Genomic DNA, 26,414 nt, shown 5'->3' on the forward strand with positions numbered 1-26,414 from the left:
CAACAAATACTTTCGTTTTCTATTTTGTTTTTTTCTAGTACTCTAAACATTTCCTGAAAGAATGATGTCATTGCTGGTTATAGTCTCAGATAAAGGTAGCCAAAGCCCATGAGGAGGCCTGGTAAAGAAGTTACACTGTTTTGTCTTCTTGTGTAGCCTTGTCACCTAACCCAGTTGATATTTGTTGACTAACCCAAGAACTCCTGGAGGCATGGCCCTTCCCCACCCTCCCCCAAGGACAGCTCACAAGTCACTGAGGATGGTCTTGAGGGAAGGAGGTCAACAAACACCTTTGAATATCAACTATATAACAGGTGTAATGCAAAGTACCATCTACCATGAGGCACTTTCTCTTTGGTACTGTTGCCATCATTCTTCCTTCTACTCCATACAAGTAAGCCTGGGGATAGAATTCAATTTATAATTAATGTAAAATTTAAATTAAAATGCATTGCTTTCTTTGCACTTTCAAGGTGGCATATTCTACACATCCAATATATGAGAGTGTATTTCACACTGTCAAACCAGGGCCGGGCTGGATGTGACCCAGTCCACTGGGGCTTAATGCTTTCTCTTTACAGGCCTGTCTTACGATAAATTTCTTTTGCAACTTAGTTTTTCCATGAAAGAATTGCTATGTTTCCTCATTTCCACTTTATTCCACCCTCCTTTTTTTTTTTTTTTTTTTTTTTTTGGTTACTAGGAAGGTTGGAAATAAATTTCATTATTCAGGTATAACAACAATTTTGTAGACGATGGTATTGAAAGTGAGTTACTCAGTGCTTTTCATTGGCCCAAGGAGATACTGTTGGCGTGGAGCACCCAGGACCATAGGAGTCTGTGAGCTGCCTGCTGTGGGTCACTTGGAACCTTGGACGTTTTTGGACATCTTTGTGGGGAAGGGAGATTAGGGACTGTTTTGTTATTCTCCTGTAATATTTCAAAGGCAATACATAGTTGTCATCCTTGGTCCTAAAATGAGCAATTTGGCACCTGTTCTCTTAGAGTGCTTGCTTCAGGCCCCTTTGTTGAGCACGCCCTCTAGTAGTTGTTTGAGTTTGGACTCTCGCTCATTATTCTATCACCTTGGGTAATGTGCCCAAGACTAATGAGAATCCTGTGTAATTCACAGCAATTACAAGGTGGCTTGCCACTGTTACAACTGATATAAGAGACACAGAGAAGGGGAATTAAGCAATTCCTTCAAAATAAGATCTGGGATAGGAATGGGTAACGTTTTACAAATTAGCACTTTGGACAGTCCTTCATGTACTTGATAAGAGATGCTTTACTGTTGAATGTATATTGCTAATGATCACTTGGATTATCAGACTTAATGATGTGATTACAAACCCAAGGGAGGGCATTTTGTCAGTAATTTTGTACTTTTATAATGTACTGTGATCTTCGCTAGTTCATGTTCTGTGTGGCTTCATCTCAAGCTGATGAAGTATTTCAGAAGTATTAATTAAGTTTCACAATCTCTCTGGGAGATAGGGAGATTTCACCATACCTTCTGAGATGAAGTCAGGAAATAAAATTGACTCGTGACTGAGAACAATATCCAAGAAACCAAAATTAGGATCGTTTAAAACATTCAAAACATTTTCACTTCAAATGCAATTATCCTTTCCCTTATAGAAGGGAAAGTCATTGTTCGTACCATGCATCCGGTTGGAGTTCACAAAATCCTTGTCTTCTTTGTCAACACTGAAGGGGCGCCATGTGAACCTCTGAATGTTTTCGTCAAGATACCTGCTCAAGTTCTCATCAAAGACTGTGAATAGTAGGTAAAATTCCTTGTCTATTCCTTTCTACAGAGAAGAAAGAAATGAATGTATAAAAAGTACAGCTTGGAGGAAACTGTTCTCTCTACTTCACTTTCAAAGTTAACACCAAGTAAATGAGGACCGATATCAGCCCTAGATTTTTTTTTTGGCTCATTTTGCAAATCGGGATTCAGAGCATGATGCTGATAAATTCATTTTATACCCTAAAATTTCATCTTCTTCATTACATCCTTCTCCCTCCCCATTAGACTTGCTAAGAAGAAATAAGTCCTTATTCAGAAGATTTTCTACACTGTGGGACTCCTGTTTTCGGGCTGGTTGTCACCCTTTTATTTTCCATGCCTCCCCCTCTCGGCAGCTGTCTTCTTGTCCTCACCCCACGCCGGCTCCAGCTACCCTGATCTTTTGTTCTTCTGTGACCATCCAGCTTCACTCCTGCCTCAGCAACTTTTCATGTGCTGTTCCCATTGCCTAGAAGTTTCTCCCCAGTCTTGCCTGGCTCACTCCCTTACTCTGTTCTGTTCTCTGCACAAATCTCACCTCCTTGAGTACCCTTCCCTGACTACCCTGTGTAAAAGAGTAACCTGGCTTCCACCCTGCCTGCAAACTCACCATTCACCCCAACTCTACTCTTCTTCATAGCACTTGTCTCCACAATAATATTTTGTTTATGAATTTATGTTTATGATCATTGTCCCACTGCATTGTAGTTTTTTGAGGGTAGGGACATTTTGGGTTCCTCTCTATGTTCCCAGTTTAAGAAAAAAAATGCCTGGAAAAGAAGGCACTCTACAAGTTTTTGAATGAAATAATGAATTCACATAACCCATGAGACTTTGCTGAATTATGTTAATATAAGTTGAAATTGAGGGGACCATGGATTACTTCCTACTGTGTATATTCTTTTTTTTTTTTAAGATTTTATTTATTTATTTGACAGACAGAGATCACAATTAGGCAGAGAAGCAGGTAGGGAGAGAGGAGGAAGCAGGCTTCCCGCTGAGCAGAGAGCCCGATGCGGGGCTCAATCCCAGGACCCTGGGATCATGACCTGAGCCGAAGGCAGAGGCTTTAACCCACTGAGCCACCCAGGCACCCCCCTACTGTGTATATTCTTAATCGACGTGTTTGAGCATGTAGCATCCTGCATTGTTGAAATATGCTTTTATTTAAAGCTGAACCAGCTTTTCTTTCCTTCAACCATCCTATCTCTAATGTGTTCTCCTCCAACCCACCCTTTACCCTGCTGCCTGCTCTGGAGGGATCCCCAGCAATGCCACTGATCACATCTCTCACCTACTGCAACTGGACAATACAGTCTAAACTTGGAGTGATCTGGTCCTTGCCTTCCTGCTCAGGCTCATCTCTTGGCCCATACCTCCTGGCAGTTTGACCAAAGTGAGGCCAAGCTCCTTGCAGCAATCTGAACTTGCTGTTTCTGCAGACCTCTGTCTTTCATGCATGTGTCCCTTCAACTTGAACCTCTGCCACCCTAAGTCAACCTTAAAGGCCTGTTTGGCTGTCCCACCTCAGTGATGCTTTCTTAATGTATTATCAAAGATATGGGTAGCCTTTGCTTTATTCTTGCACCATCCCTTATATTCACTTACTGCTTTTATCATGTGCTGTTTTAGAAGGCAATAATTTTAGATCATGAGCTATGTAAAGGAATAATATAGACTTGAAATTTTTTAAAGTAAAATATAAAAAGTTAGAGAGAAGAGGTCATATGTATATATATATACATATATATCTTTTTAAATATATATCTTTTTAAATTTAAAAATAAGATAAAAATAAAAAACTTTAAAAAAAATGTGTTTGTATACATATGTATATATATGTACACATATACATGTATATATGTGTATATGTACACATATATACACATATATACACACATATATATGCACATATATACACACACTTTTTTTCACACATTTTTAAAAAAGATTTTATTTATTTACTTGACATACAAAGATCATAAGTAGGCAGAGAGGGAGAAAAAGAGAGGGGGAAGCAGGTTTCCTGCTGAGCAGAGAGCCCGATGCAAGGCTCAATCTCAGGACCCTGAGATCATGACCTGAGCCAAATGCAGAAGCTTCATCCACTGAGTCATCCAGGTGCCCCAGGTCAAATATATTTTTAAAAGAGTATGGTTCTAGACAAACCATAAGAGACTCTTAATCTCACAAAATAAACTGAGGTTTGCTGGGGGGGTAGGGGGTTAGGGATAAGATGGCTGGGTTATGGACATTGGGGAGGGTTTGTGCTATAGTGAGTGCTGTGAAACGTGTAAGCCTGATGATTCACAGACTTGTACCCCTAGGGCAAATAATACATTATATGTTAATTCAAAAAAAGAGAGTATGGGGTTCTAATGTCATTCTGCTTATCCACTGAGGAAACTGGGGCAAGTGATTTACCCTAAGTCCTAAGTCCCTCATTTGCAAAAGGAGGATAAAAGTAGTCACCACTTCCCTTTTTTGGGGTGAAAGTTAAATTAGATAATATAGGTAAAGTACTCAACACAGCATCTGGCAAATCCTAAGTGCTCAACATTAATTGTGATTGTTATCTGTGATTGCAACTGTCCATAAAACAAGAAGGAACTACTCAAAATTGTTGAGTTGAAGAACCTCATCACCTGCAAGTCATTTGGAAGGTACCTGGGTCTATGAGGGTGGGAAATAAGCCCAGGAAAAGGTTAGAAAGTAGGTGATAGGACTCTGTGTGATAGTTAATTTTATGTGTCAACTTGACTGAGCTGCAATGCCCAAATATTAGGTCAAACATTACTCTGGGCATTTCTCTGAAGATGTTTTTGGATGAGATTAACTTTTGAATTTGGTAGATGGAGTAAAGCAGATTGCTCTCCCCAATGTGGGTGGGCCTTATCCAATCAGTTGAAGGACTCAATAGAACAAAAAGTCTAACCCTCCCACAGGTAAAAGGGAATTCCTTCTGCCTTTGAAGTGAAACATTGACTTTTTTCTGCCTTCAGACTCAACCTCAAACATAGGTTCTTCCTGGGTCTTAACCCTCTGGGACTTTTGTGTCTCCTGGGTTTCTTGCTTGCTGATTCTCTCTATAGATTGTGAAACTTCTCAGCCTCCATAATCATGTGAGCCAGTTCCTTATAATATGTCTGTTTCTGTTTACATATACGTCCTTATGGTTCTGTTTCTCTGGAAAAGTTGGATTAATCCACCCCACACCTGTGCATGAAATGCATCTGAGTGATGGCGAGTACACCTCTGTGTCCACAGCACAAAGATCTTTTGTGAAGAGTACTTACATCAGTATGATTTAGGATCCCAGAGCAGCAGAGAAACTGGGAGGTCTAAATCATGATACAACTTTGAGTGTTGAAATGTGGATACCGGAAGTGAGTTTTGCAAATAAGGTTGTCCTAGAATTTTTAGTGTCTATTGCAGGCCACAAGTTTAATGTTTGAGTGTGTGTAACATAGCTTTTTCTGCTACCTAAACTTCTTAATATGAATTTGAAGATAGAGTACTTATCTTGCATTTCATTTATTCAACCATAAATATCAGTTGAGTGTCAACAATACATCAGACATTGTTCTGGGAAATGAAGATAAGACAAACAACTTTCCTGCTCCCTGCTACTTGTATTCTCATTAGAGGAAACATACTAGACACACAAAAAATAAAAAAAGAAAATGTCCTATGAAAGTCAGGGAATGTGATAGAGTATGACTTTTGCCTGGGTTTTAGGGAAGGCTTTTCTAAGGAGGTGACACAAAGAGCCAGCTATGCAAAGATCAGGGGAAGGCATTCCATGCAGAGGGAGCCTAAGAAAGAGGTACTAAGCCAAGGATAAAGTTGGCCTGTTCAAGGAACAACAAGGCTTATATGGGTGGAGTAGAAGTAGGCATGAGGGAGTGAGAGAGATATATCAAAGAAGGGGTCAGAGATTGGGCACATAGGTCTAGGCTAAAGAATATAGATTTTTATTCTAAGTGTGATAGGAAGTCATTAGAGGATGGGGTTTGTGTGTGTGTGTGTGTTATGCTAATGGAGGGTGTTGAACATGGATATGACTTGATATTATTTGCATTTTAGAAAAGTCACACTTGCTTCCCTGTGAAGAAACAGATCACAGGAGAAACAGGGGCATGAAGAGGGGATGATACACGATCTAGATGAGAGATTGGATGAGGCAAAACATAGTTTTCTTTTGTTTTGAATGACATTGGGAAGACAGCAAAATTTTCAAGGTTGCTCAGATTTGATAATAGCACTGTATCTAGACTAATTTCCTGACCTGGATAATTATGTTTATTTACGTCAGAGAATGACCTTGCTTTTCGGAAACACGCTGAGGAGATAGCAATTCAATAACCTACCTCAAAGAGGTCAGGGGAAAAAAAAAACAACTGAAAAATGAAGAGAAAGCTAATAAAGCAAATGAGGCAAAATGTTTATATTTGGGGAATCTGGGTGAGGGATATATGGGAATTCTTCTTGGGTTTTTTTTTTTTTTTTGCAACTTTTGTGCAAGTCTGAAATTATTCAAAATAAGATAGGCATAGATGGCTGGAGAGAAAGAGAGTCAAAGTAGGGAGTCTGTTTAAGTGGCCAATATCTAATAGATATTTCCATTGTAGAAGGCATGGGTGTTAGTGAAGGGCTCTATTAGCACCTGGTTAGATTCTGTGACATCGATTCACCCCTGGGAGAATTTCCTGGAAAGAGATACAAATACCTCTTTTTTGTGTTATCAATCTGCCTGATGAGAAGAGACCTAAGCTTTGACCTACTGAAGACCTGCTTTAGCATGTGTTTCATAAGTACCTTTCGTATTGAAAAAAACTTTGGCCAAATGGATTTCTCTCTCAGCCAAGTCCCAGGTGTGAGGTATTTCAGGTTGCTATTAATTTTTCTTCATGTAAATGGACTGGCCATGACTGGTGTTTGACTCAGGCAACAACCTTCCCATGCTACAAGGTGCTTCTAGCAAGCATCCAAAGTATCATCAAATGGATGCAATAGGGACAAAATCAGAACTACCTCACAGAAGTTTTCTGGCACTCAATTTCCTGGGCTTCAGTATTTAGCTATAGGAAGAAGGGTATTGTATTGGAAAAACAAATAAAGTTGGAAATCCAAAGCCCTCTGTTACCGTTGAGTTTCACTACTTACTACTTGGGGTATCACTCAATGTCTTTGGGCTTCAGTTTCTTTAACTTTAAAATAGGAATGGTAATTTTGCTTTGCGTTATGTAACTTTGGGGTACAGTGTAACTGTTCAATCTTATTACACATACATTATTGAGGGCCCACCTAGAGGACCAGTGACACATTGAGCCTCTAATAGATATTTCCACAATTGGCACTTTGTGCAGGGAAATGAAAATCTGAGGTGGACCAAGACACTTTGTGTCCTCTACCTAGAAATCCCCTAAAGCCTAGAAGTGGGTGCTTATAATGCCAAACATTATAAAATATACCATGTAAATAAATAGTCTTGCTATTTCTGATTAGTGAAATAAATTGAAATGGTTATATGATTAGATTTTCCTCCTTTCATCAATGTTTTTAATATCATGTAGTCATAGCGTGAAATACTATGCTTTGCCACACTAGTCAATGCAACCAGCAATGCCTCCAAGTTGGGACTTTCAAGAAATTATCTACATGCTTTCTTGTGCCCTTGACTAGTGATTCACTTGCAGCTTACCGTGGTGAGTTACAGTGGTTCTCTACCCTGGCTACACACTGAAAAGCACCTGGAAATTCTGGTTTAATCGGTTTGGAGCACTGGAATGAAAGATGTTTAAAAGGTCCCCTTTGTGATTCTAACATGTGGCCAAGTTTGAGAAACCTTGTCCAAGAAGAAGGGGTCCCAATTCACACATGTAGATCTCTGAAGATTCTAGAATTAAAGCAATGCACAGGGACAGGGACCCACCAAATTCCAGCCACAACAAACAGAAATCCTGGGTTTCTGGGTGGGCATCAGTAACTTTCAGACCTTAAACTTACCTTAAATTTAAATTCAGATCTTAAATTTACAAAAAATAAAATACTCATTCTGTATTTTAAGTCAGTTTTAAGATGAAGGAGGAAAAATCAAAAGAATTTTTTTCCTAAAAAATTATTATTATTATTATAAAAAATATTATTATTATTACACCATATTATCCTCTAATACCTAGCCATATTACTGCCCTTTCCCATATACAACCCTGAGGAGAATTTAGTGCCCTTTGATGGCCTACCTGTGTCCCATCGGCATTGAGAGCACCCTTTTTACAGACTAGCAAGGGCCCCAAAAGGCCAGCACTGGTGTCCTGGATAGGCTCCACCGCTGAGAAGTAAAGATAGGTCAGACAGGGGGGATCACCCGCTGTCGGGCTTACACTCTCAGGCACCGTCCACTTGTATGTGAAGGTTTCACCTGGATTCACATGAGCCCCTGGCTTCAGAAATCCTGAGCAGATGAAAGATGAAAGATGAAAGTCACTCTCAAAAAAAGAGCCAAGAACATTAAATTTGTCAGACTGGGTCTTCCAGCCCTGGGGCCTCTCTCTGATGTATTTTGTAGAAGGCAGTTGTTTCCAGTTGTGTATCTTACCAGGGAGCTCACTGCCACAGTCTGTTGTTATGAGATAGAAGCAGCTTATATCCAAGGGTTATCTTCTTCCAAGATTTCATTTAGTGTCTCTGCAGATACTCTTTCTTATCCAAATACTAGGGTTAGCAAATATGAAAAGAGTGATAATTGCCTCTCTACCAATTAAATGTAAATCCACAAATTCTCATTGAGTGTCTTTGTATGTGGAATACATTGTACTTAGTACTGCAGAGGGTACCCCCAAAAGTTAAGCAAGAGCCCTATCCTTAAACAGTTTGAAATCTAGGTTGAACTGGGAAATAACCCAAATAACCATGAGATAGAGGAGGTAAGGGAAGACACAGGGTGACAAAGTTGGTAAGTGGCAGGTCTGGGATTCAAACTCAGGGCTGTCTGATTCTAAAGACTTGGCACTCAACCCACACATTGGAGTGCCAAATGAATACGTTGAGTCTCTCCAGCCAGGCTGAGGCCAAAAAGTCTCTGCACCTTGTCCAGAGCTTTACAAAATGGTACCCAATAAATTTGCTAAGGTAAATGATAGAAAATACAGACATTTGGGCTGTTACTGGTGATGTTCCTACACACACACACACACACACACACAGAGTGACTATGAGCACTCTGACCAAGGAGAAAGTACAGGTAGGAAAGAGGTTGCTACAGGAGCAGGGAATGATGATGGGTCTGGGGAGGGGGAATTCTCCCTCCAGTCCTCCCTCTTCTCTTCTCTTACCATCACCTCAAAGCCTGCTCTGAACTGGGCCTAGCCCCATCCTTGGGCATGAAGTATCCCAGACATTTGTGATGTCTGTTGCAGGGATGGGGAAGACTTCCAAGGAGACTAGGAGGTTCCCAAGAGCAGTATCATGAGTGGAAGCCGAGTTTCTGTGGCCACTGGGCAGAAGCTCCCTTTCTTACATGTAGGGAGTCTCTGCTACCTACTCTGTGATGGGGAGGGCTGAATATGATGGTAAGCACATAAGACTGATTGTAGATAAATATTTGTCAACAGAGACAGAGCGAAGACCATGTGTAGGATTTTGATGTCAACCAAACCCTGGAAATTAGATTTTACCCTCAGCTGTCACCCACAGAATCCCGTGTAACCTGCAGCTGAAAAATTTTCCATCTTAGGGAAGTGGGGGTGACTGTGAATGTAACTCACTTTGAGACTTATTACATTACTGCGGGAAAAGGAAAGAAATGAACATTTCCTAAGTGCCTACTGTGGAGCAGACCCCACTCTGAATTTTCTCGAGCTCCTTTCGAAGCCCTGTGAGGTGAGTGTCACCATCTGCGTTAGTAAGGAAAGAGTAAGACACAAGCTCACACAAGCTCTCAGGGCTGGTAAGAAAATCATATGAACCAAAGCTAGCCAGTTCTAAGTCCTCTGTTCCTTCATCCTCTTTCCTCCACGAGGTCAGGCTGAGACTCACCATCTATGTTTGGGGCTGCATCAGAGGCCTTGTCATAGATCACGCCATGGGGCAAAATACTGTAGACTTTGTCGGCTTTGTTGGCAAAGGTCACTAGCAGGGTATCACCCACCTCTGCCCGGATGACGGGGCCTGAAAGATATCAAGAGGAGGAGGGAGAAGAGGATGAAAAGGGGCAGAGGGAAGTGAATACGGGCAGGAGAAGAAGAATCATTCCATGTACATATATGCCCCACTAGACCTCTCCCCCCATTCAAAACATGACAGATGGTTTTATTCTACCAAGAATTCCAAGATGGGCTTCTGCCTCAGAGAGTCTCTTTCTTCGAGTAAAAGTTGCATCAACATACTCCATATACTGAGCCTTCCAATATTTTCCTCCAATTCTGTTGTCCCCTTGTGTGAAGTAGAACTCGGAGTCACTGTGTAAAGAATAGGAACCTGACTGAGACCACATCTCTACATATCCACCAGATGCCTTAATCATGGAGCTTCCTTCCATTATCTTAGCTTATTCACCCACCCATCTCCCCAGGAAAGATGGCCCAGTCTTCAACCAAGTTCCCAGGAATAGTCAGGCAGCTTTGAAAGTCTCCAGAGGGCTGGATGGTGGTCAAGCTCATTCCTTTCTTAGCCACCATACTTTCTTCCCCAGAGGTCCAGCGACTGAAGAAAACGCAGGTGAACTCCATACTTACCGGCGCTGGAGTCCCAGAATGGTGTTCTACAAAGTAAAGAGCTAACCGGTTTCTTTCCAGAGTAAGAACCCCTCTCTCTCTTGCTCATGTCAATATGAATATTCTCTGCTTTTAGTAAGCTCTTTCATATCTGGCATGATTAAGGTATGGAGTGTCTAGTTAACCAAATAGTTTAGTCAATGGAGAGTCATCGTATAAACTGTATACACGACATACCAAATTCCCAGGTTGGGAACTACAGTGGTGTGAATCCTGACTAGCACTGTCTCTCGAGGCCTTAGTTTTGCTGATGATACCACCACTCTTGCGGTCACACAGTCTGACTTTGTCTTCTTTCTCTGCCTTATCTCCTTATCTTGTTCATCCTTCCTTCTCTGCACCCTTTTTGCCTCTTTTCCTTGCCTTTCTCCCCACTGCCACAACCCCCGTACCTGCCCCCTTCACCTTGTGTTTGAACGAGCCTCGGCTCGTTCCAGGTTCTCCCTCAGCATACATGCTACTACAACACTAACCTCCAAGATGGTAATTTTCACTGCCATTTCCTGCTCTAACGTCTTCACCTGATTACATCCTCCAATCAGATAAAGTTCAAAAGGATTATAGGACCTCTGGGTTGAGATCCAGTTTACCCAATCCTCTCCCTATGGCTCTAGGCCACTCCCCTGTGCAAATTCCCCATCCCGTCATTTTGATCTCACTGACCCCTGCATCTAAAATTTCCCTCTGAAAGATTCACTTATATAAACTCCACTATTTAAGATTCTGCTCAAGTCCCATTTCCTCTGTGAAGTGTTCTTTGGCTATCTTAGCTATCTCTGAACACCCAGAGAACTCACTAGTCCAAACAACTCATCTTGATCTTTTTTGTAACTTGCCAAGTTATTTTTCTATGTGCATACAGCCTCTTTCTGATCCAAGGGTGGGAACACTGCCTTACACCTCTCTGCAACCCTCATGTCAATTTTTTTTAAGATTTATTTATTTATTTACTTATTTGACAGACAGAGATTACAAGTAGGCAGAGAGGCAGTCAGAGAGAGGAGGAAGCAGGCTCCCTGCTGAGCAGAGAGCCCGATGCAGGGCTCGATCCCAGGACCCTGGCATCACGACCTGAACTGAAGGCAGAGGCTTTAGCCCACTGAGCCACCCAGGCGCCCCTCATGTCAATTTTTATGTTGTGTTTTCATATATCACATTAATTATCAGTTAAATATGCTTTAATATTTCCTTTTTTCTTCTTGACACAGAGAGAGAGATAGTGAGAGAGGGAACACAAGCAGGGGGAGTGGGAGAGGGAGAAGAAGGCTTCGCACTGAGCAGGGAGCTGGATGCGGGGCTTGATCCCAGGACCCTGGGATCACGACCTGAGCTGAAGGCAGATGCTTAACGACTGAGCCACTCAGGCACCCCTAATATTTCATTTTTATAAGGTGCTTCAGAATTCTGGAAGGCTTCTAAGACAAAATTCCCAATGCCAACCTCATTATTCTGTTTACAGAGAAATACTAGCCAATCTAGAGTGTTGATATCAAACAGGTTCATATATGGTTCATATGGATTCTTTAGGTTAGGTTCAAGGGCATAAATAAATAAATAAATAGATAGATAGATTTACGATGAAACAAATGACGGGTATCTTATCCATCAAAAAGAGAATTTTAAAAACATTCCCTCCAACACAAAAGGGATCATAGGGTAATAACGACCATTCTTGGTATCATACTGCACATTTTAAAATGATTTCACAGACATCATTGCACAGGATTCTATAATAACAACTCACAGGGTCCACATCCACTTACTTAATGGATTGTTAGATTTAATTTGAAAAATACTACATGCTATGAGAGGAAAATGATTAACGACTTGGGAGTCAGGGGCAGCATTACATAAGAGGTAGCATTAGGATTAGATTTTGAAGGAAAAATAACATTTTGCTGGATAGGTAGGAAAAGGACACTCTGGGTAGAGGGGGCATAACTTAGCAGGCTGTCCTTGAACCACAAAGGGTAACTTTCGTTGGCCAGTTCACCTCCAGTGAAAGAGAGCCCTGTCTTATTCTCTCTTCAAAACAGTCATCTCCACATGTGCAAAGGCCTTATTCTATTCTCTGGCAGCTTAGTATTTTCCGTGGCACTTAGCATTGCAATTTACACCCAGTAGGTGCTCAAGAAACGTTTCATGAATGAATGAATGAACGTAGTGCTTTAATATAACCAGCCAATCATGACACAATAAATACTCCACCAATTCTCAGCCATATGTACATTATGGGGCTCAGAACCCTTTAAGTGGTGTCATTGTGTCATCTATGGAGAAGGGCTGGGGATACCAGTGAGGTCCCAGGTAAAGGTCTAACAGGGTTCTCTCTTATGAGAAGGTTAGAATGGCCAGCAAAGAGTACTTACCTGCCAGAAGCATTTAAGGGAAGACCACTGAATTTGTTATAGCCTTGAGGAGCATAATCCCAAAGGACTTTTTCAGCCGCTATAAAGTAGTGCCTCTGTTGACCCTTCATTTTGGGGTGAGGAATATCACCTTTGCAGTTACCAACATTATATTGTCCCAGCATGCCAGCTGCAGAAGAGAGGAAAACCACAAGCCAGAGCATAAATGCTCACAAAACAAATCTGACAGGAGAAGACGGCTAGATTTGACTTTGTAAACATTGAAGGCAAAATTTTTTCATTAAAAATTTCAAGAATATATTTCAAAGAGAAAATCAATGAAATACATGAAAAAATAACCTAGACTAAAAAAGTAAACAAACAAACAAAACTTTTGTACAGAAAACAGGACCTTAATGAAGTTAAAAGGGAAGGATAAATGGTGAGTGGGGGGATATTTTAACCCATAGGACAAAAGATTAATGTGTAAAAATATTTGGCAAATAAAAAAGAGGAAAGTCAATCTCCCAGTGGAAAATGAGCAAGGGACATCAATAGATTATTCACAAAATCTTTCTAAATACCATCGACCTATAAACACATGAAAAAAAAAGTTCGATGTCAATAGTAACCAAGTGACACTGTTGCCCATTTATCTGATTGGTAAAGATTGGAAACACTAACAATTCTCAATGTTGGCAGATAATGGGGAATGCTCACACCCTAAGGGCAAAGAGTAAAAGGGAATTTGGCAATGCGTATCCGTCCATAACTTTAAGAGCAAAAACAAACTCTTTGACCCAAGAATTCTAAATCTAAGAGTTTTCCTAAAGAAATATCAGACAAATATGAGACAAAATTGCAACATATCTGTAAACTGAGGATTTCAGTATGGTTTATCATAGCCCCCCCGAAAATGGGGGGAAAATACAAGTATTAAGCCATAGAGTTTGGGTTGGCTAATTCATCATCTCCTTTGAAAGGACACTGGGAGGATTAATATTGACAAAGTAGCTCTATATTCACTGACGTGGAAATATATTTCTAATATATTAATAAGTGGGAAAACTAAGATAAAGGGCAGTAGTAATAGATTCATTTCATTTTATAAGTAACATGCATTTGTGTATAAAAGTCTAGAAAATAGAGAAAGAATGTTCCTCAAAATGTAACACCATTATCCTAAGACAGGTTTATTGATTTTTAAAATTAAGTATATTTTCTAATTTTTTATGATAATTTTTTTTCTGAGGGTATGGACAATTTAAGAAAAACTATATTTCAGTAATGTACAAACACCAGCTTATGTCCACAACCACTGTCCCTGCTTCGCAATCTTACTAGTCTCAAATAGCTGCAAATGCCTTGATTTTAGAACTAGTTTCTTCCTACATATAACAGCATGAGGCCCTGTAAGAAAAGGAATCTTGCAGAAGGAACGCTTAATATCCACTGTCTTAGGAAATTTCGAGTACACACTACAGTATTGACCATAGTCACTATGCTGTACGTAGGCCTCCAGAATGCATTCATCTTGCATAACTGAAACTTTGTACTCTTTGAGATCTCAAGTGTTCTTAGCATGGACGTGCACATACACACAGATAACCATACGAGGTTACGGATATGTAAATTAGTTTGACTGTGATGATGAGTTCACAGTATGCGTATATCAAAACATCAGGGGTGCCTGGGTGGCTCAGATGGTTGAGCATCTGATTGGGCTCAGGTCATGATCCCAGGGTCCTGGGATGGAGTTCTGCACTGGGATCCCCGCTCAGTGGGTAGCCTGCTTCTAGAACCCTCTGGCTCTTCCTCTGTCTCTCATGAATGAATCAATCAATCAATCAAGTTTCAATCTTAAGTATATGCAATTCCTATGTGTCATTTATACCTCAATAAAACTGGGGGTGGGGGAATAAGAATGGGAATCTTGTCTTGATCACTTTGTCTTCCCAGAACAGTATCTGGTACATATTTACTGATCCACTCAACATTTATTGACTTGAATTGAATTGGAATAACCCAACAGACTAATGTTAATACGAGATGCTTAAGGTTGACAGGAACAAGAATGTGGTATCAAAGATGCCCTGGAGAATTGCATCCCTGTACCTGCCGGTGACTGTGGGTAATGAGTCGGTATCTAAATTTAATCACACATTACTTCTCCCGTGTCTATTCCACTGACACCTTTTTAAAAATCTATTTTGTTTTCACCATCTTAGGTCAGACTTTTTCTATATCTAACTCTAATGTTGACAATGCTTCTTAGCTAGCATCCAATGGCCAGAATCTCTCCATCAAATCCTTTCTGCACACAGATATCATACTTATCTTCCTAAATTGCTGACTGATTATGTCACTGATGTGCCTAAGGACGTGGAGGAACCCACTTGGCTTTCCAGACACAGTCCTGACTTCTTAGTCTTGCCTTTTAAATCTCCTCTCGCTAGGCTCTACCTCTGTAGGCTTTTCTCTTATCACTCTTCCGGCATAAGCCTATCGTCCAGCTGCGTAGAGACCCATTCTGTGTGGTCCCAAGGGACCAAGACTAAGTCATTCAATAGGCATTTAAGTAAAAAAAAAAAATGTTTATCATGTAACTAATAGGATTTTGCAACTATCATTGGATCTTGTCTCAATATACAGAAGAGCATTCTAACAGAGCAGCCCAGGGATGAAAGGGGTTGCTACAATTACTTCAAAGAGATGTCCAAAAGGAAATTCAAGAATTGGATGGTGGGTTGGTCCAGATGATGTATAAATTTATCTCCAATGCTAAAATGTTATTTTTCTATTTACAGTTGCTCATACAGAATATGTCTTTTTCCTGCTTCATGGTGCTAACTCTGCCTGGGAAGCCTTTATTTCCTTCTGCATCTGTTCAATTCCTACCCATATTTCAAGACTCAGATTAGGAGCTAATTTCTCAGGAAGTCCCTCTGCTTGTTCTAGAGAAATAACTCTAACAAACAAAGAGCATTTATCTTTCTGCCTAAAATTTTACTCATTTGTGAATTTCTAACTAATTCTAGCTACTAGACCGTAGGCTCCTTGAAGGTCTTACCATTTCTTTCATTCACCTCCCAGCTTTTTTATAGGGAGTTGCAAATGCCTTGATTTTAGAACTAGTTTCTAAACTAGTTGATGAATAAATATCTGTTGACAGGATGACAAATAAATGAGCATTGTACATTTTCCTCTATATTCAAATTAAGTATAACACAAGAACCTATCTAACAACAGACACTGAACGAGCATCATTGTGTGGTATAATCTTCTCCCTCGAAACCTCCACACACTACACTGGTCTTCGTTCTTTTTACCTTGTAGGTGATCACTAACTTGGCAAGTTATCATCCACTTCCCAGGATTCTCAACTACCATTTCCGTTGTCAGGAAGGTGGCTGGGAACAAGTTGACAACATCAGTCCGATGCCCTCTGCTGATGAATGTGTTGCCATAAAAATAGATGGAATGGATGTCTATCTCATTCCCCATCCCATAGAGGTGCCAGGACACTGATTCACCAACACACATCTCAGGCTCTGGGAGGTTTCCAAAGAGGTATCCATTGAGGGCTGAAAAACAGAAACACACTGGTGGAAGAGTCTCCCCTGTAGAGGCGGTAACACACTAACATGGCTGAAAAATTAGCCCTGATCGTTGGTTGTAATGTTTTTGTGCAGAAAAGCATGGCTCCTTTCATAAGCTATGGTCTCAGAAAGGAATGAAAGGTACTGGGTTTTTTGAGAGAAAAGCACTTAATAAAAGTAGAGATGAGCACGCAGGAAAAACAGCCTTGGAGCTGCTGTGTGAACACAATAATGAGGTCAGAAGTGAACAGAACACTGCTCAGACTTTCAGAATGGCTCAGCCACTTCCTCCAAGGATCTTCCATTTTCATATCTGACTTCCCTACAGGACTGTGTTCCCTGACATTGGAAACGCTGTGTCACTCATTCCTCAGTTGTCAGGACCCAGCAGAAAAGCAGGCACATAGGAGCTACTTAATTTAAGTAACCAAAGTGAGCAGGAAAAAGGAAAGCAGGGAGAAAAAACAGTTGGTATTAGGTCTTGCTGGGGCAACATTTAATTGATTCAACTTGGGCTGGAAGTCCGAGACCTCATCTTTTGAATCATCTGAACAGCACAGGACTTGAACAAGTGCAAAAGAAAACTTGATTCAGAGTTGTTTTTTTTTTTGGGGGGGGGGGGGGTTGTAATTTTATTTTTTTTTTCAGTGTTCCAAGATTCATTGTTTATGCACCATACCCAGTGCTCCATGCAATACGTGCCCTCCTTAGTACCCACCAAGAGTCATAACATCGTTTCTTAGATTCAAACTGAGTGAAAAAGCAATTGTTACTAAGATAACAATGATTAAGGCAGCACAATTGATCTAAATAATTTTAGTAAATTTAAATAAAATTATCAATAAATCTTATATTGATTGAGCATCTTCTATGGACTAGTTTTTGTTGTTTTTTATTTTTTTAAAGTTTATGTTCTTTTATTCTTGGTTAGGTCTCTTTTACTATTAGATCGATAAAGAAGACTGGTTTTTTGTTTTGTTTTGTTTTTAATTTCTTTTCAGTGTTCCAGAATTCATTGTTTATGCACCACACCCAGTGCCCCATGCAACATGTGCAAGATTGATTGTTTGCAAACATCTACTTCTGCATAAGGCTGATTTTTATTTTTATTTATTTATTTTTAAAAATTGTATTTATTTATCCATCTTAGAAAGAGTGCATGAGAGACAATATCCAGCAGACTCCGAGTTGAGTGTGGAGCTTGACAAGGGGCTTGATCCCACAACCACAAGATGATGACCTGAGCTGAAACCAAGAGTTGGATGCTTAAACAACTGAGCTACCCAGATGCCCTTATTTTTTATTTTTTTAAGAGTTTATTTTTAAGTCATCTTTATACCCAGTGTGGGGCTCAAACTTACAACCCTGAGATCAAGAGTCCCATGATCTACAAGTAAGCCAGCCAGGGACCCTCAGGCTCATTTTTATTTTAAATACAGTCCGTATTTGCTTTATGTAATTGATTCCTTTGTGTTGGACATTTTCATTTGAAAGAGTGAGAGGAATTCTGTGGGCAGCTGAGTTGTAAACCATCACAGTAGTTTTCAGCAAGATTTGAGATCATTGCCACCATTTTGTAAATCATGTGGGTAAAAGTTGATTGGATACAGCAATGTCTAGAATTTAGGTCTTTCTTTATTCCATCCTTCACTTCCTTCCCTGCCTCCCTCCCTTCTCTCCTTTACTTCTTCCCTCCTAAAATATTGTCCAAACACTAAAATACTCCCCTCACACAAGGTTGCTGAAATACCACTAGAAAGAAGAGAGAGGGTGTGCGACGCCATAGAATTCGTCAGTTACTGACGCTTACACCTTGACGCACTTTGGAATCAAACACAACCAAATTAACATTGATTTGCTCTGGGCTCCTCCTTGAAGGAGTTGTTTCTGAACTTCTCTCAAGCAACTCTGGCCCTAATTATCACTTTGACCTTAGGCAAGGCATTGATGGCCTCTCTCATTTTTTTTAAAAGATTTTATTTATTTATTTGACAGACAGAGGTGACAAGCAGGCAGAGAAGCAAGGGGGGGGGGGGGAAACATGCTCCCTGCTGAGCAGAGAGCCGGAAGTGGGGCTTGATCCAAGACTCTGGGATCGTGACGTGAGTCAAAGGCAGAGACTTTAACCCACTGAGCCACCCAGGCACCCCAAATCATTGATGGTCTCTTGACTTCAGTTTCTTCATCTGTAAAATTGGGGAGATGAGGTGATCTTCAGCTCCTTCCCTCTCTCTGATTTTATAACTAAATCTTGGTTAGGGTGGGTTCTGGGAGATAGAGAAGCAAATATGGAGGAAATTTATCAGTGAATGACATGGGGTGTTTGTTTACATTGAAGATGTTCTTTATGTTCCTTAGAACTCTACGGGGAAACAGAAGAATGAGACTACTTAATAATCTCCACATCCTAAAATTCTGTATTAAGCCACTCTTCTGCAAAACAGATGTGAGTAAGTAGTCTGTCTTGATGGAAAGGATAACTATAGAAATTCACTATTTTCAAATATGGGGTCTGGCACATAGTGAATGCTCAACAAATGTTGATTTAAAGATTGTCTAGGAGGGATACCTGGAGCTCAGTCTGTTCAGCATCCAACTGTTGGTTTAGCTCAGATCATTGTCTCAGGGTCATGAGATTGAGCTGTGTTGGGCTCCATGCTGGGTGTGGAGTCTGCTTAAGATTCTCTCTCTTGGGAGGCACCTGGGTGGCTCAGTCGGTTAAAGCCTCTGCCTTCGGCTCAGGTTATGATCCCAGGGTCCTGGGATCGAGCCCCACATTGGGCTCTCTGCTCAGCAGGGAGCTTGCTTCCTCCTCTCTCTCTCTCTGCCTCTCTGCCTACTTGTGATCTCTGTCTGTCAAATAAATGAATAAAATCTTAAAAAAAAAAAAAGATTCTCTCTCTTGGGACACCTGGGTGGCTCATTTGGTTAAGCCTCTGTCTTCGGCTCAGGTCATGATCCCAGGATCCTGGGACTGAGTCCCACATGGGGCTCCTTGCTCAGCAGGAAGTCTGCTTCTCTCTCTGCTTCTGCCTGCTTGTGTGCTCTCTCTCTCTGACAAATAAATAAATAAAATCTTAAAAAAAGAATAAAAGAGTCTCTCTCTCTCTCAAAAAAAAAAAAAAAAAAACCAGAATGGCTGGGAAATATAACAAATTCACAAGTATGTATTTAAACACAGCATACAATATGATTTTTGAAATTTAGCAATCATTCAGGAAATGGTTACTGGAATAATGCAAAATGTTGCAAACCACAGAATTGTTACATGGTGGTGATTCATTTTCCTTTCTCTTGTCTGCATAAACCTACCTATCCTCTCTAGGATCACCTCCTGATTCTTTCCTGATTATAACTAACTCTTCCATTTTCCGTACCATAGCTTGTCATACTCAATTCAGGGGATATCTATTGCCTCATCTCTTTTCAGATTGTTTTATGTTCTCACATGGACTGTGTTTTATCACTTCCTAACCATTCTTATCACAAGTTATCAATCCTAGAAAACCAGGTTAGACTTTCTGTGTTTCTTCATCCCTCACAGTATCAGATCCATAAAAAGCATTCAGTATATATTTGATAATACTGGAGACACTCACCATGCATTTTGTTACTTCTCTGGAAAACAGCATCTTTTTTGTCAACTGAATCAGGGTCAGTGCAGAAATGTCTGATATTTTCATCAAGGTACCAGCTTTGGTTCTCATCCACCAGAGTAAACATTATAATGAACTCTCGGTCCACATCTGTCCTTGCCCCTGAATATTTATTCAGGACACCTATCCAGGGGGGACATCCAAAAAAGTGGAGAAAAAAGTTCAAAGTGAATCAAATCAAGATGATTTTTGCCTTTTGCCAATGGTATCAGGTCAGTTTGAAGTTGGCCAAAGACTTATAGGAACAAGAGTGATCACAACATGAAAGCAGCAAAGGATTTTAATAGAAATGACAGAATCATAGAAGAGAAAAGTCATAAAACAAAAGCCCTCACAACCAGAGGCTTGAAAACCTTGCTCCTGGAGGAAGCCAGTGCTACTGACAGAACACAGACACACTAAGGCAATTAACAGGGAAGAAAATCACAAAGTGATCATGCATGTGAAATATCGAAGCAAAACCAAATCTAGCCATTTGGCTACATTCCTCACTTTCCTGTGTATAGTGTTGGGCTGGCATGAATGGCTATCAGTATGGTATATCCCTGGTTTGCTTTCTTTCTTAAAGCAGTTAAATTCCAGAATGCTATGATGTTTCCTTGATAGAAGTCTGAATTACTGCCCCTGCTGTTAGAAGAATCTAACCTTCTATGTTAAAAGAATCTCCTTAATCTTACAGAAAACATGGAAGAAAAGGTACCTTCAAATGGAGCAAGGAAGGGAGGCAAAATACATTTGGGAATAGGCTTCTGTGTGTGTTGGGGGTGGAGGAGCTCCTTACCTTCCTTGCACACCAGTAGCGGGCCAATTAACCCAGAGCAGATGTCTTTAGGAGCATCAATGTGTGAATGGTACACCCAGGTCAGACAGTTGGCATCCGCTGGAGCAGGGGCATATTCTTCTCTCACTGGCCAGACATAGGTGTAGTTTCTGCCAGGAGGAACCATATCATCATTCTTATTTCTTCCAGAAGTTCCATCTGGGTATAGGGCTCCTTCCGAGAAAAGATAAAACATAGTTAACCTACAGAGATCACTTGGTACAGTGAGCAGAGCTCACTGAGCTTTGGAATCAAATAATTTTAAATCAAATAAATTTAAATTTGTTTCCTGTGGGATTGGGGAAAGTTACTTAAATTCTCAATACCTTGGTTTTCTGTCAGCGAAGCTAGAATGTTGATACCTACCCCACAGGGACCTGAGAACTAGCTGACATGATGTGTATCAAGTGTCCTGCACAAAACCAGATGCTTAATAAACGTTCATAAGGACCCCTTCGGATGGGTCTCTTGTGTCAATCAGGAAGATTTGAATCCACCTCAATTAACATCAACTCAAAAGGGAAAGGAGAGGGGTGCCTAGATGGCTTGGTTAAACATCTGACTTTGGCTCAGATCATGATCTTGGGGTCTTGGGATCAAGTCCTGCATTAGGCTCCCTGCTCAGTGGAGAGTCTGCTTCTCTCTCTATCCCTCTGCCCCTTCCCTCCATCGTGCTCTCTCTCTAATAATAAATAGTAAATAAGAAGAAATAATGAAGTTATTGGGCACTTGCTACTGATTCAGCACCTGTTTGAGTTCTCACGAAAGATAGGAAGGAAGAGTAAGACATTCATCCTCCGTTCTGTTGAGCTGACCAGAATAGGAATTATTATTATTATTATTATTTTAAACTTTTATTTGACAGAGAGCAAGATCACAAGTAGGCAGAGAGGCAGGCAGAGAGAGAGGAGGAAGCAGGCTCCCTGCTGAGCAGAGAGCCCAATGAGGGGCTTGATCCCAGGACCCTGACCTGAGCTGAAGGCCGAGGCTTAACCCACTGAGCCACCCAGGTGCCCCAAGAACAGGAATTATTAGCACATGAGACAAGTGGAGAGTAAAATAGTGTGCTGTGTTGAACACTATTTGGGGTTTTGCTAGGTGGAGGGGTGGAGGGGTGAGCCCAGTGATGGGGATTAAGGAGGGTTTTCAATTAAGGAAAGTCCACTGCTAAAACTAGTTTGATAACCACCTGGATAGAAGGGAGGAGCTGGATGGCACTGGGGAGAAGGCCCGGGGGGTGAGGTGCCGAGGAGATGGATATGGACACACCCAAATTCATTCTCTGTTCTTTCACTTATTCACCATCCATTCACAAACCTGCAATCCCGAACTCCCTGAACTAGGTCAGTTTTCTAAAATGCATTCACACAGAGAGAAGGGCAGTATAACCAATGGTTAAGTTCAGAGCTATTGAAGTTAGACTAGTGGAATCAAATCCTATATCCATCTCTTGTTAGCTATAACTTGGGAAATTTCCTTCTCTTCTAGTAGCCTTAGGCTCTTATCTGGAAAAGGGTGGTAGTTATCAGACCTATCTCAGAGTTGTTGAGGCTTACATGACATAAGATCTACAATACATTTATCACAGCACCTGGCATATAAGATTTCAGTAAATCACTTTTTCATTCATAGCACTTGCCCAAGGTTTTAATTATATATGTATAATATTGTGTGTATAATTGTTTAATTAATGTCTGTCTCTCAATTTAGACTACAATTCCACACACAAAAAAAACCACCCAGGGTTTTTTGTTCATAATTTTGTATGCAAGGTCTACCTCAGTGCTTAGTATAATGGGTGCTCAGTACCTATCCATTGAATAAAATAATGAATGAGTGGCATGATTGTACACCATACACCAAAGCCTTGTGAATAAAATGCATAGCTTTGCAGCGTTTGAATTTGTATATGGAGAGACTGAGCGTCAGTAGCTGGGGGAAGGTGGGTGGATAGTGGACTTGTCTAGAGGCTTCAACTGAGATCACTCATTTTACTTTGATTATATGATACAAATCAACACAAGTAATAATTTTTCTTGAGACTCTTTTTTGCACAATTTATTTACATGCTTTCTTTTTGCTCTTTATTATTGGGAAGTATTGATGGCTATTATTGAAAGGTATTGATGGCTATTATTGAAAGGTACTCTGGAAAGGCTGGAGTCCCCAAACAAACCCTTGGTGTCACCACTCAAGATGAGGAAGATCATTTAGAATCCAAAATATACCGTGAATATAAAGTAAAAAGTGATTTAGGGTGAGATACCTTATTAAGTTGTTCTGTAAGTTATTCCCAGGAAGGAATTTTGATTTGTCAAATCAAAATCAAATTTTTATTTGATTTGTCAGTGGAATTTTGATTTGTCAAAGGTTTTGAGCAATATAACCTAAACAATATAAGAATATTTTTATTTATTTTTTTAGAATAAGAATATTTTTAAAAACATTCATTTGGTTTTATGTATTCTAGAATGTGTGGGCTTTTAGAAATTCAAATATACAAGTTTTCACCCCATCAAGTTTGAGAATATTGAGGATTGGTGAAGTTGTAGGAGAAACAGGCAGGCTCATAAACAAATAGCAGAAGAGTGCACAATTTTTTGGAGGACAATTTGCCGATTCGTTTTGAAAGAAAGAAGAAAGAGTATTTGAATATAACCAGCAATTTTATTTTTAAGAATTTACTCCAGAAACATCTTTGAGAATGGTTTTCAAAATACATGAACTGGTATATTTGTTGTAGAATTGGCAGTATCAACCCCAAAATGAAAGCAACCTAAATGATCATCATCAGTCATCAATAATCATCAATGTACCAGACTGATATATTCATACAATGGGGTATTGCATAACTTAAAAGGAGGTCTTTCTATGTGTGTCATATGAGAAAATCTCCAAGACAAAGACATTTTTAAAGGTGATTGCTTTTCAGATAAGAGCCAAATAAGAAGAATTTTTACTTTTCTTATTATACTTCTCTGTACTCATAAAATTTTCTTCTTTTTTAAGATTTTATATATTTGACAGACAGAGAGAACACAAAAAGGAAGAGCAGCAGGGAGAGAGAGAGGGAGAGGAAGAAGTAGGCTTCCCACTAAGCAGAGAGCCTGATGCAGGACTTGATCCCAGGACTCTCTGTTCACGACCAGAGCCAAAGGCAGATGCTCAACTGACTGAGCCACCCAGGCACCCCTAAAATTTTCTTTTTTTTTTTTTTTTAAAGATTTTATTTATTTATTTGATAGAGAGAGATCACAAGTAGGCAGAGAGGCAGGCAGAGAGAGAGAGGAGGAAGCAGGCTCCCTGCTGAGCAGAGAGCCCGATGCGGGACTCGATCCCAGGACCCTGAGATCATGACCTGAGGCGAAGGCAGCGGCTTAACCCACTGAGCCACCCAGGCGCCCCACCCCTAAAATTTTCTAACCATGTTCATATACTACTTCTTGTTTAATCTTTTGTTTTAAGCTTATTTTAAGTAGGAAATGAGAATGTGAGATATTTACCTCTTCTTTATGTTTTTCTGAAATTTAAAAAAATGATAAAATTTATTTTTAAGTAGTCCTAATAATTAACTGTATTTCATATGGAGATCAAGAAAGCACTAGCTAATTCCATTAATAAGTGAGACATTGTATGGTTGCCAGGATAGCTCAGTGGGTTGGGCCTCTGCCTTTGGCTCAGGTCATGATCCCAGGGTTCCGGATCGAGTCCCACATCGGGCTCTCTGCTCAGCAAGAAGCCTGCTTCCTCCCTCTCTCTGCCTGCCTTTCTGCCTACTTGTGATCTCTGTGTGTCAAATAAATAAATAAAATCTTAAAATAAAAATAAGTGAGACATTGTATGTAAGAGTTCTAGCATAGGCATTGGCATACTAGGAACTGCTTAATCAATGTTAATCCCACCCACTGACTTCTGGGTTCATTCTCCAGCACTCCCCAGATGAACTTGGAAGGAACAACTATGTATTTATTCATTTTTGCAGCCCCAGTATCCAGCATTGGGTCTAGTGCACAGTAAACACTAAATTTAACTGAGCAGGGACTTTCAGACTAGCAAGCTTGCAATGGTAGCCAAGAGAAAAACTCATCAAAAGAGAGTGATGCTTGGGTGGGTCAGTTGGTTGAGCAGGGTCCTGGGGCCAAGTCCTGCATCGGGCTCCCTGCTCAGCAGGGGAGCCTTCTTCTACCTCTCCCTCTGCCTGCCACTCCCCCTGCTTGTGCTATCTCTCTCGCTCTCTCTGTCAAATAAATAAATAAAACCTTAAGAAAAAAAAAAGAGAGATAGAGAGTGAGGAAGTCAGCAAATCCTATCCCCCAAAAGTAATGTAAAATGGAACGAAATTGAGAAAAACAACCATTTCACTGCTGCAGAATCAAATAAAGGCATTCAGCAATGTTTATGCTTGAACAACGGCTGAACATCAGTTATTTACCTACTCCCAGCTGACTAATGCTGTGTGCTTGCAAAGAGGAGAAGCAAAGGGCCCAGCAAAATCCGAGGAACCATGAGAGGCTATGGACTCCGGGAAACAAACTGTGGGTTTTAGAGGGGAGGGGGATGGAAGAATGGGTGAGCCCAGTGATGGGGATTAAGGAGGGCATGGATGGCATGGAGCACTAGGTGTTATACGCAGACAATGAATCATGGAACACTACACCAAAAACTAGTCATGTACTGTATGGTGACTAACATAATTTAAAAACAAAAAACAACCCTAAGATCCAAGGCAGACAAAAACCACCAAAACTCTGAATGTATTCTCTATCCACCGACAATTCCAGCTGCAGAGAATTGAGGATTTACTGATGCTTAAGAACATCTCTGTCCCAGCATCTGCCAACTTTAAAGCTAGGCAGATTTAGAGGTGACCCCTTAGAAGCCAGCCTTAAAAGTGAACACGAGAAAAAAGACAGAAAGACAGGGGTGCCTGGGTGGTTCAGTCATTAAGCATCTGCCTTCAGCTCGAGTCATGATCCCAGGGTCCTGGGATCAAGCCCCACATTGGGCTCCCTGATCAGCGGGAAGCCTGCTTCTCCCTTTCCCACTCCCCCCTTCTTGTGTTTCCTCTCTCTCTGTGTCTCTCTCTATCAAATAAATAAATAAATGAAATCTAAAATAAAAGAAAAAGAAAAGAAAAGGAAAGAAAGAGCAGAAACCTTGGTGGCCACACATTGTAGGGAAGACAGATTTCATGGATTTAGCCCAGGTAAATTACTAAACAAAAAAACAAACCAATAGCAAAAATAACCTTGGATGGGGGAAGGATTTGAATCCAGAGTTGCTCCAATATATGCTCAAAAATTTCTAGTTTCCAACAAGAACAACAAAATGAGACATACAAAGAAATAAGAATGTGTGACCAAGTCTCAGGGGAAAAAAAGCAGCCAATAGAAATTATCTCTGTCTCCAGATGTAAAATTGA

The 26,414-nt window shown here is 40.4% G+C and overlaps 1 protein-coding gene across 1 annotated transcript in view; it reads right to left on the bottom strand.

The window, feature by feature from the left end:
• HEPHL1 (hephaestin like 1) overlaps positions 1-26,414 on the bottom strand; it is an 88,255-nt gene that overhangs the window by 44,917 nt on the left and 16,924 nt on the right. Inside the window, exons 3-10 of the mRNA XM_004754506.3 lie at positions 20,954-21,166; positions 20,116-20,295; positions 16,247-16,501; positions 12,939-13,107; positions 10,115-10,254; positions 9,833-9,964; positions 8,038-8,249; positions 1,664-1,814 (exon numbers count right to left, since the gene is read on the bottom strand). Of these exons, the coding sequence (XP_004754563.1) occupies positions 1,664-1,814; positions 8,038-8,249; positions 9,833-9,964; positions 10,115-10,254; positions 12,939-13,107; positions 16,247-16,501; positions 20,116-20,295; positions 20,954-21,166 (1,452 nt within the window). The remainder of the gene's footprint in view (positions 1-1,663; positions 1,815-8,037; positions 8,250-9,832; positions 9,965-10,114; positions 10,255-12,938; positions 13,108-16,246; positions 16,502-20,115; positions 20,296-20,953; positions 21,167-26,414) is intronic.

Source organism: Mustela putorius, unplaced genomic scaffold (assembly GCF_011764305.1).
Source record: "Mustela putorius furo isolate JIRA1106 unplaced genomic scaffold, ASM1176430v1.1 tig00001069_pilon_pilon_pilon, whole genome shotgun sequence".
Taxonomy (NCBI): Eukaryota; Metazoa; Chordata; class Mammalia; order Carnivora; family Mustelidae; genus Mustela; species Mustela putorius.